The sequence below is a fragment of the Lagopus muta genome, chromosome 16, assembly GCF_023343835.1.
Source record: "Lagopus muta isolate bLagMut1 chromosome 16, bLagMut1 primary, whole genome shotgun sequence".
NCBI classification, from domain to species: domain Eukaryota; kingdom Metazoa; phylum Chordata; class Aves; order Galliformes; family Phasianidae; genus Lagopus; species Lagopus muta.
In genome coordinates this window covers 3,568,629-3,580,655 of record NC_064448.1, presented here as the reverse complement: position 1 = coordinate 3,580,655, position 12,027 = coordinate 3,568,629, and the positions used below count along the sequence as shown (strand labels likewise).

The 12,027-nt window shown below is 60.2% G+C and overlaps 1 protein-coding gene across 2 annotated transcripts; it reads left to right on the top strand.

The window, feature by feature from the left end:
• The first annotated feature begins 703 nt into the window (after window positions 1-703).
• Window positions 704-10,859, top strand: TGM2 (transglutaminase 2). 2 transcript variants are annotated; one of them, XM_048963275.1, is made up of 14 exons: window positions 704-784; window positions 880-1,025; window positions 2,546-2,725; window positions 4,259-4,501; window positions 5,258-5,376; window positions 5,898-6,026; window positions 6,284-6,464; window positions 7,227-7,362; window positions 7,449-7,552; window positions 7,659-7,898; window positions 7,983-8,255; window positions 9,447-9,607; window positions 9,691-9,827; window positions 10,023-10,859. In XM_048963275.1, exons 2-14 carry the CDS (start codon window positions 1,016-1,018, stop codon window positions 10,177-10,179), a joined length of 2,070 nt encoding a protein of 689 aa, XP_048819232.1. In that variant the 5' UTR covers window positions 704-784; window positions 880-1,015; the 3' UTR covers window positions 10,180-10,859. The 2 variants fall into 2 exon arrangements, with proteins under 2 accessions (XP_048819232.1, XP_048819231.1); XM_048963274.1 differs by having other exon boundaries at window positions 745-1,025.
• Window positions 10,860-12,027: the final 1,168 nt, after the last annotated feature.

Here is a 12,027-nt window from a genome sequence, read left to right as displayed (position 1 = left end):
CTCGGGACAGGCAAAAACCTGCTGCCAGGAAGGACCCCAGTGCCTACAACCCTACAGTGGGGGGAGGGCATCCAGTGCCTGGGAGCTGGCAGCCCCCACAGCCCCCACAGCCCTGCAGCCCCTGCTGCCCCATGGGAATAGTCAGCCCTGCACTGCCTGTGGGGCCAGCACTGAGGGGGCCAGTAGGAGAGGGGGGAGTTCCTTCCCATTGCTGCCACAGCCTCAGTGTGCACACACAGATGATGGAGAGATGTGGGAAGGCTTCAATTAAAGCCATCTGCCCGATGGAGAGGGGGGCTGCAGAACCAGCTGTTGATGCAGAGCACACGGGGCTCTCAGTATTTCCCATGGGCTCGGGGTCTCCGCAGTGCTGATAGGGTTGGGGTGTTGGCAGCGTCAGTGGGGTTGGGGTCCGGCAGTTCTGATGGGGTTCAGGTATCAGTGATGGGGCCGTGGCAGCCTTGGGGCACACGGGGAAGGCAGGGAGCGGGCCGGGCGCTGTGGGGCTGCTGGTTCACCCTCGGAGCCCTCCAGCAGATCTTCCCTCAAGCATCCTCCGGGGCCGTGTTTACGGGAAGGGGGCGGCTGCGGCGGCTCCGAGGCGGCTGGGAATGGCAGCATATGGAGATAAGGGACGGGGGAGGAAAACTTTATAAGGAGAAAACATTCCCGAGCTCCTGGCACCGCGGTGGGGGCCGCGCAGCCCCTCTCCCCTCCCGCCTCGGCCCTTTTCCCGGAAAGCGCTGGGGCTGCGAGAAGGGACGGCTCCGGGGAGGGGCGGCAGGTGCGGGGCCGACGGGGCTGAACCCCCAGCTCCCCCCCTCCCCCTCCAAAGTCCCGTGGGTTGGGATTATTATTTTTTTCGGTTGTTTAAAATAGGTGGGACCAAACCCACTCGGTTTCCTGGAAACTTCGTTTTCATTCCCCCCCGGCCCCGGCCCCGGGGGAGGGCGCTGCGCCCGCGCTATAAAGGCAGCGGGAGGCGGCGGCACCGGGACCGGGACCGGACGGGACCATGGCCGAAGGTAAGAGCCCGCCGCCAGCGCGGGGCTCCGGCCCGTTCCCGCGAGCCGCGATCGGGAGCGCAAAAGGCGGCAGCGGTTCCGTCCCCGGCCGCGGCGTGCGGGACGGAGCGACGCTGTGCCACGCACGGGGCTCCGCGGGGCGCTGCGGGACCGGGGTCGTGCGCCGCACGTCGGCCCGGTTGGAGGAGGCGGTCCTGCTGCAGAGCTGCTGCGCCGGACGGGAGTCTTCCTCCGAAGGGCTTCTGGGAGCTCCGTGCGGGGCGCGGACAACCCGCACCTGTCCCGGAGCCTCCGGGGGCCGCGCTGCGCTGCGGGCGCACGGCCGTCACACCGCCTTCTGAACGCTGGCGGCCGGGGGAGAGTTGCTGCCAAACTGTGCAGGGCTCCACTTTGTGCTTTGTGCTAAAACCTGCGGGGTGGCCGGGAAAAGGAGCAGCTGCGGCTCTGCACGCTTGTTTGCGGTGTCCCGAATGCAGTTTCTTCTTCGGCACATCGTCAGTGAGGTTCTTGCTCACACAGCGTGCCGTGGCAGCACGGAGCAGCGCTCCTGCTCACAGAGGGGGAGGTGACCAGGACGAAGCTCTTCCTGCACTCTGTCCCCACTGCAGGGCCCCATGTGGGCCTTCAGCTCTGCACCCGCACGCTGTGCTGCAGCAGACTGCGCCCAGAGGATCCGGCGTGGGGTTCTGTTCTGCTCTGGAAACACAGCACTTGGGTCAGCTCTTTCCATCCAGCGCTGCCCAGGGACGGCTCTGAGATCACTGCTGCAGAAAGGCACAGCTGGGGAGAGCTGAGCGAGGCTGCCACGGCCCCGGCCACCCCACGGGCCAGCTGCTGCTGAGCTTGCTGTGTGCTCTCCAGCGTTAAATGCTCTCATTTACTTTGGCAGCTCCTTTCCGTCTGCCTGCACAGCATTCAGGGGTCAGCGGCCCTGAATGATGCTGAGCAACGTCGCGTTGCTGCGGCGCAGCGCTGGGCTGCAGCTCTGTTCCCAGCACACAGCCCTGTGTCCAGCAGTGTTGCTGCCCTGCACGCAGCCTGGGAACCAATTGCTGCCTCTGTCACTGCATCTCTGCTCCGTCTGTCCCATTTCTCAGCAGTCACAATGCAGGAAAGTTGCCCGCAGCTGAGGCACGGAAACATCTCTGGCATTCCCAGCACTTAGCCAAGTTCCATATCAGAGTGCTTTGGAGGGGGATGTAGACAGCAAACTGGCACAGAGCCTCCCAGAAAGAGAATGAGCACTGGGCTTTGCTGTGGCGCTGGGTACGGCAACATGCAGAGCATGGCTGTGCAGTGGGGACGCTTGGGACCCAGGGCTGTGCTGGGCACGGCGCTTGCACAGGGCTGCCTGGTGCAGAGGGGACTGCTGAAGCCCCACAAAGACTCAGGCCGGGATTAAGGAGAAATCCCAAACACAGGGCAATTGCTCAGGGCGCGTCCACACCCCCGGGGCTGGGATCTCCCTGTGTGCATGGGGAGATGCTGCCGGGCAGAGTCTCACGCAGTGCCTCTCGCAGAGCTGGTGCTGGAGACGTGGGACCTGCAGTGCGAGCGCAATGGCCGCGAGCACCGGACGGCAGAGATGGGCAGCCAGCAGCTGGTGGTGCGGCGCGGGCAGCCCTTCACCATCACCCTGAACTTCACGGGCCGGGACTACGAGGAGGGGGTGGACAAACTCGCCTTCAACGTGGAGACGGGTGAGTGCCGCAGCTCCCATGCAAGGGTTGAGCTCAGGGTGCCCCCAGCATCCATGCACTCCCAGGGTGCAACCGAAGCAGGCCTTTGACCAGAGGCTGTCTGCAGAGCTGGGGCCCGTGCGCTGCTTGGCTGTGCCATGTGAGCCTGCATGGACAGCAGGATGCAGGGGTAGGGATGGGCACCACTGCCAGCTGAGTGCCCACACCCTGCATAGGGGTTAGGCTGAGTGCAGCTATGGGCAAACAAAGAGGAAACTCTGTCTGGGGAAAGAGTTATTTTAGGGATGCTGTATCCTGCTGAGTCAATCAGGCCAGAACTCATAGTGAAACTGCACCACGCTCATGCTGTGCAGAGCAAGGTTTCCTGGGAAGCTGAGCCCTTCCTTGGGGTGATGCTGCAGTCATTCCCTGCATACCATGCATGCGCTGTGAGCTGCATGTTATGGGAGCCCTGGGTGCAGCAGGTCAGAGGCTGCAGGCTGGCTTCCAGCCACTGTGCTTGCACAAAATGGGCCAAGGATCCGTGGCTCCAGCCAAGGCACAGCCCTGCTGGCACAGCCTCGACCAGCACCCTCGCCAGAGGCTCTACCCCATGGGGTTGGAGGGGAGAGGGCAGGTGCCAGATCTTATCCCCTGGGGACAACGAAACCACCCCAGGACATGTGCCACCTCGTGTGCCACCTCCTACAGGACAGAGGGGATCGGCTCAGTGCAAAAATAGCGCCTGTATTTTTAGGGCTGATGGACTTGCAGAGCCCTGCCCAGGCCCCCGGGATGCTGTGGCAGGACAGCAGGTTCTGCAGCAGGAGGAGGCGGAGGCAGAGCCCAAAGCTGCCAGAAAGACAGGGATAGCTCAGCCCAGCCTCCCCAAAAGGGCAGAGAGGAGAAACTGTGTCACTCTCATGAGTTCATGAGTATTCTTGGTGGCTCACTGCTGTGCCGCCCTCGCTGTGGCTGCTCCGGAACACAACGGCCACCAGCCAAGCCCATCAGCACCGGCAACCAGGGCTGGGCTGGGGCTGGTATCCACGCTCCCAGGAGCAGCTTTTGGAGCCGGCCACGTGCAAGCGACTCGGGCTCAGCTGCGGGGCCCCACGGCTCAGGGGGAAGGCAGGGATCGCTGTGTTCTCGGCTCGAGCGCTGCAGCCGCTGAGCTCATGGCTCACCGTGGGCTGTGCACGTGCAGCGGAGCTCCTGCTGAGAGCAGCTCCGTGCTGAGGGCTCCAGGCTCTGTGCCAAAGGCTGCTCTCGCACCGTGACCCGGCTGCTTGCTGAGGGGCAGCCTAGCAAAGCCTCACCCTGGGCTGTGAGCAAGCCCCTCAGAAACAAAACCTGGTGGGGAGGGCTCCATGCCCCCATCCCAAAGCCTCTAAGCCCTGGTGGCATTTGCACGGTTTTTCTACCTGGCTCCACTCCTGGGTCCCAGTGGGTGGCTTCTGTCCCCCCCCCAGCAGGCATGGGGACACCCCTGCACTGCACAGCCCTGCACGGGATCCCTGGCACTGGGGAAAGCTGATGTCCCCTTGCTTGCAGGGCCCTGCCCCATTGAGACGTCGGGCACCAGGTCACACTTCACCTTGACTGACTGCCCTGAGGAGGGGACCTGGAGTGCAGTGCTGCAGCAGCAGGACGGGGCTGTGCTCTGTGTCTCGCTCTGCTCCCCCAGCAGTGCCCGCGTGGGCCGCTACCGCCTGACGCTGGAGGCCTCCACCGAGTACCAGGGCTCCAGCTTCCACCTCGGGGACTTCGTTCTGCTCTTCAATGCCTGGCACCCAGGTGAGGCTCTCGCCTTCCCGACACCGGAGAGGTCCCAGGGCTCTTTCCCCTCTCTACAGATCCCTGCAGCAGGCCTCAGCCCCTTCCTCTGCTCAGGACACAGCTCCTCATATTGGCACCCAGTACCTGACGTCCCTAGCAGCAGCTCATGGCGGGGAAAAGGCTCCTGGGAGCTCCCAGACACACAGCAATGCAGGAGGCAGCATGCAGACCTGCTGGAGGTTAATTACAGCTGGCAATTGGCAGTCATTTGTTCACATCCTTCCCCTGCCCCAGGAACAGCCCTGCGCTCTCCCATGCTGACCTTGGCTGAGGGACCAATTTCCTGAATCCTGATGCTTTGTGCTGGCTCTGGAGATAAGGGCTGCAAGGAAGCTTTGCTCACCCAGGGCTGTGCTGAGTGCTGATGCCGTGGACGTATGAGTTTTGTTCCTGAAAGCCTTTCCAGTAAGAGGTGTTGTTTCCAGCAGTGACCCTGCACAGGTCCTGATGGCTGTGAGCACTCCCAGTTCCCACCATTTGCTTCTCAGCCACGGAGGTTCCCACCCCTGGGGAAAAAATCCGCTGTGTGAAACAAAGGGGAGGAAAGTGAAAGAGAAGTCAGAAAAGAACAAAAAAGGGAAACAGAGGCCCACTGATGATTTCCCATCAGCTCGGGTCAAACTGAGTGGAAATTCTTGAGCAGCCTTTTTGGACAGGAGCAACCCGAGCCCCTGGTGCCCTGTTCCAGTGCCCCATCCCTTGCTCTCCCCGCAGACGATGCAGTGTACCTGCAGGAAGAGGACGAGCGCCGTGAATATGTGCTGTCCCAGCAGGGGCTCATCTACATGGGCTCCAGGGACTACATCACCTCCACACCCTGGAACTTCGGGCAGGTGAGTGCAGCACGGCCCTGGGACACCCAGCACCACACAGCAAACAAAACCTCACTGCTGAGCTGCATCCTGAACCTGGGAGCACACGGGGAGCTCAGGGCTGCACGCTTCTAATCGGTGCCACAGGAGAGCTGGTGCTTGATAGCAGCTCCCCAGGGCCGCGCCGGCCGTGCTGATAACGCAGCACCGTGAGCTGTGCTGCAGCACCCAGCACTGTGTGGGAGCCCCGGGGGCTGGAGGGGTGCAGCCACGTCCCCCAGCTCCCAACAGGGCTGTGTGCTGGGCAGCACAGGGCCGTGATTGTCAGAAGACCCTAAGCCCAGACCCACCTGCAGGTGGAGAAATAGGTAGTTTTCCCTTTGAGATTTCTTTTCTCTCCACTCCTGAAAGCCGTGCTTGGCAGCAGGATGGAGCTCCTTATCATGGCAGCACAAATGGGACAAAGTGGTGCTGCCACTGCGCTGTCTCTACCCGCAGACTGCATGCCTCACCCGTGTTTTCTCCCCTCTCTCTTGCACCAGTTTGAAGATGAGATCTTGGCCATCTGCCTTGAGATGCTGGACATCAACCCCAAATTCCTGCGGGATCAAAACCTGGACTGCTCTCATCGCAATGACCCCGTTTACATTGGCAGGGTGGTGAGCGCCATGGTGAGTGCAGCAGGGCTCTGCAGACCAACCCTCTGCAGCACCTGTAACACACAAGCTCTCAGCATGCTCCTCCATCACAGCCACGTGCGTCCTGGTGCATCCCAGTGCAGCTCTTGCATCCCTCCATGCTGCCTGATGATGATGGCAGCAAGACTAAGCTGGATGAAGGCGCTCCATCCAGCCTGCTCCTGGGCAGTGCGCTCTGTCCCTTGGTACCCAGGGGCCACACAGTGCCATCTCCTCATGTCACCCTGCAGGTCAACTGCAATGATGAAGACCATGGGGTGCTGCTGGGGCGCTGGGACAACCACTATGAGGATGGGATGAGCCCCATGGCATGGATCGGCAGCGTGGACATCCTCAAGAGGTGGAGGAGGTTGGGCTGCCAGCCTGTCAAGTACGGCCAGTGCTGGGTCTTCGCTGCTGTGGCGTGCACCGGTGAGCACAGCCCCTGGACCCCCTGTTCCCCCTGCCAGCCACCTGCCACCCCACATGCACTGCAGGGAGGGCAGCAGTCCATTCACCTCAGCCTCTGAGAAATTAGGTTCTCTGTTATTCCAATTTGTCAGGAAACGGAGGGAAAAAATGATAAAGAACTTCTCTGGCTTTGCAATTAGCTCTCTGCTGTGCCAAGGACAGCCCTGGCCAGGAGGGAGAGGCTGAATTTGTGGCTCAGGAGAAGAAAAGCAGTGTTAAGGTCAAGTTTGCAGTGAAGTAATGAATCCGCTGAGATCAAGATAATTTCAGTGCCACCATCATAGTCAGTTTGGGGCAAAAGAGAAGGAAAATCCAAGGCCATCCTCTGCTAAGTGCACAGACGTGGGCACGCTGCAGCACTGCCTTTCTCCCTGGGCTGTGAGCGCGTGCACGGTTATATATTTCATGTCTGCGAGACTCTGTAGAGAGAAGAGAAATAGCAGAGAGCTAAAGCAGATTTTCTGCAAATCAGAAGAGCTGACAGCCCTCCTCTGGAACATTACAACTGCTGCTCCCCAGGGTGTCTCCACGCAGCAAGAGGCAGCACTGAGATCCGATGGAGGCTGCAGCACGCTGCCTCCACGCTGCCCCCAGAGCACTCCCAGTCTCTCTTGTGCCTGTTCCCCACCATGCTACCAAACCCAGCTGTGTCCCAGCGGGTTGCCACCCCTCGTGGCACTGTGGGACCAGTGGGATGCCCCAATACTGCCCTGCTTCCCGCAGTTATGCGCTGCCTGGGTGTCCCCAGCCGTGTGGTCACCAACTACAACTCTGCCCATGACACCAATGGCAACCTGGTGATCGACCGCTACCTGAGCGAGGACGGCGTGGAGGAGCGGCGCTCCAGGGACATGATCTGGTGAGTTGCTGCGAGCGCTGGGACCACGGCATCCCCAGCGTGGTTGGACGGGGCAGGAGCTGCTCAGCACCACGCTTCCCTTGCAGGAACTTCCACTGCTGGGTGGAGTGCTGGATGACCCGGCCTGACCTGGCACCTGGATACGATGGGTGGCAAGCGCTGGACCCCACACCCCAGGAGAAGAGCGAAGGTGCGGCACGGCCGTGTCCCCCCATGCCTTGCCCTCAGATGGGGCGGCCCCGTGGCTCCCATGATGGCTGGGTCCTGGGCAACAGCAGCGGCCCTGCTCCCTGCAGGGGTTTACTGCTGCGGGCCGGCCCCCGTCAAGGCCATCAAGGAGGGCGACCTGCAGATGCAGTACGACATCCCCTTCGTCTTCGCGGAGGTCAATGCCGATGTGGTGTACTGGATCGTTCAGAGTAATGGCGAGCAGAGGAAGAGCACCCACTCCTCAGTGGTGGGGAAGAACATCAGCACCAAGAGCGTCGGCAGGGACAGCCGTGAGGACATCACCCACACCTACAAGTATCCAGAGGGTACGGCAGCCACGGAGGGAGCGCAGGGTTGGCGCTGAGGAGGGGCAACGTCACTCTGCTGACCGGAGCTCTTCTGCACCGCAGGGTCTGAGAAGGAGCGAGAGGTGTTCAGCAAGGCGGAGCACGAGAAGAGCTCGCTGGGTGAGCAGGACGAGGGGCTGCACATGCGGATCAAGCTGTCAGAGGGCGCCAACAACGGCTCCGACTTCGATGTCTTCGCTGTCATCAGCAACGACACAGACACGGAGCGTGAGTGCAGGCTGAGGCTGTGCGCCCGCACTGCCAGCTACAACGGCGAGGTGGGCCCGCAGTGCGGCTCCAAGGACCTGCTGAACCTCACCCTGCAGCCCCGCCTGGGTAAGGCAATAGGGGGGTACCAGGTGTGGGGGCCATGCTGCAGCACCAGCAGCCAGGAGTTGTCCCAGCGCCAAGTCCCAGCTTGTGCTGGCAGCTTCCCAAAGAGGAAATTCTTCCTGCAGCCACCGACCGCACACACTGTGCACACAATGGCTTGAGCAGCAATAATATCCGTGCAAATCTTGGCCTGGGCCCGGGCCAGGGTACTGTGGGATGGGCAGAAACCGCTGCAAGGCACGCACCCAGCTCCCAGCCATGAGAAGTGCTTCTTGTCCTCATCCACACTGCACTAGCACCCGTGGGTCCCTGGCTCAGCGCACTCCAGGCTGGCAGAATGCAGCACTTGTGTTTAATCCTGTGGCACAAACGCAGCCCTGCTTTAACCCAGAACAACATCCCATGGCAGCCCTGAGCTGCCTCTACTCTGACAGCCCCCACAGGCTGCAGCACTGACCCATCCCACAGCAAGCAGTACCTCCTCGGGGTTCTGTTCACATTGATTTACAGCTGTGGCTCTTAAATCTTTGCTTAAAGAACATTGCTCAGGCAGGAGGCTGGTGATGCACTTAAAGCAGGGCGGAAGTTCCTGCTCTCACACACCCTGTGTGGAGGCAGCAGGCGGATGAGCAGATCCCAAAGGACTGCATGGGGTTTTCCCAGTGGCTCCGGCCCCCAGCCCTCAGCCGGTGGGAAAAGCAGCGCTGAATTCGGGCTGTGCCCAGCATTGCTGACGTGCTCAGCATCCCCTCTGCAGAGGACACAACCTCTCTCATCCTCACATTATTTGAGTCAGAGCTGTCCTGGCCCGAGCCCAATGCACTGCTGAACTCTGGTTTGCTGTTCTTACAAATTAGCATTGCTGCCTGGTAATTAAACACCACTCTGATTTATATCATTTTTCTACAGAACCTTCAGGGTTTGGAAATGCCATACAGCTGATACACCAGAGCAAGCTAACTTTTAATGCAAGCCAAGCTTTCTCTCCTACAGGAGTCCATAACAAATGCAATCAGCAGCTGCACACTGGGATTCATCAACCAAACAATGTTTGCACCTCATGTAGCCCAGGGAAAAGGATGCTGCCTTTGCCCTGCAGGCACCTGCATGCTTGCAGACCCTCCTGCAGCTCCTCTGACCAACCCTGTGTGCTGGCTCAGGAGCAGCACTGACCCTGCTCTGCTTTGCCTTCAGCACAGAGCGTACCTTTGCGCATCCTCTATGAGCAGTATGGGCCCAATCTGACCCAGGACAACATGATCAAGGTGGTGGCTCTGCTGACTGAGTATGAGAGTGGTGACAGCGTGGTGGCCATCAGGGATGTCTACATCCAGAACCCGGAGATCAAGATCAGGGTGAGCGAGGCCTCAGATGCTCCAATCCATGGGAGCTCAGTCCTGGCACAGTGCTGCGGTCCAACCATCCCTTTTGCTCACAGATTTTAGGGGAGCCGATGCAGGAGCGGAAGCTGGTGGCAGAGATCACACTGGTGAACCCACTGGCAGAGCCGCTGAACAACTGCACGTTCGTGGTGGAAGGCGCCGGCCTCACTGAGGGGCAGAGGATCGAGGAGCTGTAAGAGCCAGGGCCGGGTGGTGGGGAGGGAGCTGGGGGGTCCTGGGGCCCACGGCAGCTCCACTGGGACAGGGTGGGAGTGGGGCCGAGCCAGTCCCAGGGCTCAGCAGCGCCATAGGGGTCCTGGGGGTGTCACGGCACAGGGGAACGGGGACCTGGAGGGACCACACTTGACTCCTCCACCCCCCCCCCCAGTGAGGACCCCGTGGAGCCACAGGCAGAGGCCAAGTTCCGGATGGAGTTCGTGCCGCGCCAGGCCGGGCTGCGCAAGCTGATGGTGGACTTTGAGAGTGACAAGCTGACAGGAGTGAAGGGCTACCGCAACGTCATCATCGCACCCCTGCCCAAGTGAGGGCCCCCCACGTCCCCACACCCTGCTCCAACCCTGGGCAGTGCTGCGGAGAAACAACTGCAAACCTTAGCCTGACCCGCACTGAGGGCACAGGACCCTGCACCTCCAAGTGCCCAGTGCCACCACAGCCCCCCTCCATCACCGCCACTCCCAGGGGCTGGGGGACAGCGATAACCGTGGTACTGACAGCCGCCAGGGCCGAGCCGTGCCTTCTGCTCCTCTCCCTCCCCGTGGAGGTGGATGCAGCCCCAGCTCGGGGCCCTCCTGCAGCAGCCCAGCAGCAGCCTCACTCATTTCCGCAGCTCTAAACACGCCCCTGGGACGCAGAGCACATTTCATAACGCAAACAATAGAAAGACAATCTTCTCCCGCACCGGTCGCGCAGCAGCAGCATTCACGCCTGCCAGTTAAAATGCTCCGAATGCAATTTGGTAGAGAAAAGATTGTATACTGTGAGCACGAAGCTGTTTATGTGCTATATACACATATAGCATAAATCTATTTATAGCTCTATAAATACATACTGCCTAGAACCCTGCTGCATAGGTAAAGCAGGTTATTTGCTTTAATAACTGTTCCTGTCACCGCAGAGATGGTGCGGTGAGGAATGGGACGTTGCCTTGATGGGAATTAACTATGCAAGCACTGAATAAAACCTCTATTTTTCACTTTTAAAGCCATGCCTGCCTCGTGAGCATCCTTTCCACCGGAGGGGCCCAGCAGGGCCTCTCCTTCCCTCCCTCCCCCCTCTCCTCCTGGCTTCTCACCTTCCACGCAGCACTGAATCCAAGGGGCAGCACCAGGTCCATGGGACAGAGATGAAGAGTGCCCAGCCTACAGTGTGGGAACCACAGCTTGGGGGGGGGCAACGGGACGGGGTCTGTGCCCTCCCCCTGCAGCCAGCCCCAAGCACTGGCATCACAGAGCCTCAGGGATGGCCGCTCCAAAGCACGGCCCCAAAAGTGCCCCAGAGGGTTAACAGGCACGAGCCCTGCGCCGCTCTCCCTTGGCAGGAGCATTGCTCAGAGCCAGAGATGATGCACAGCCGTACTTTAAAGAGCATTTGTTACACGCAGCTCTGCTGAGCCAGGCTTCAAGCTGCTCAATGCCTGGTTTAAAAATAACCGGCTGCTCCTCTGGTTCGAAGCTGGGTCCTGATAAAATAAACATTAGCACAGCTCTTTCTGAAGGTCACTCCCATCCATCCGAAGCACAGCGGAGCAGGGCTGCTTTGACAAGGAACAAAGCTCGCATGGCAGACACCAAATGCTGCAGTTATGGTCCAGCTCTGGGGTTCAGCTCGTCCCAGGGCTGGTTTCTCCTGCATTATCCCCAACCACCCTGCAGCCCACTGCACAGGGCCAGACAAATCCATGCCGTGGGCTTTGCCCTACGCATCTCCCAGCTGCCCCAGAGCCCTGCACCCAGCTGCCCAGCAGTCCCTGAGTACAGCACTGCACCACAGGCACGGCCACAGCCCTCCCTGCTGGGCACTGCTGCTCTGCAAGCAGCGAGTTACAGATGGTTAAACATTGCACCCATTGCCCAGGAGAATTCTTAATGCAGCATTAGCCCAAGTGCCAAAGCAAAGTGAGACCGTTCGCACGTGGAGGAGTGGTTATTAATACACCACCGCTCACTGAGATGCTGACTGGCCAAGAATCAGCTGTAAGCTCATTTCAGTCCTGAGGACCTTTAGCTTGGCTTTATTGATGGACCAAGACAAGGAAAAACCTCCCATAAATCACAGTGCTGCTGATAGATCTGGGGGACTGTCAGGTCTCAACAAAGCCCTTTCTGATGAGCATGGGTGGATTTTCACATTCACCCATGGTGCAGGCAAGAGAA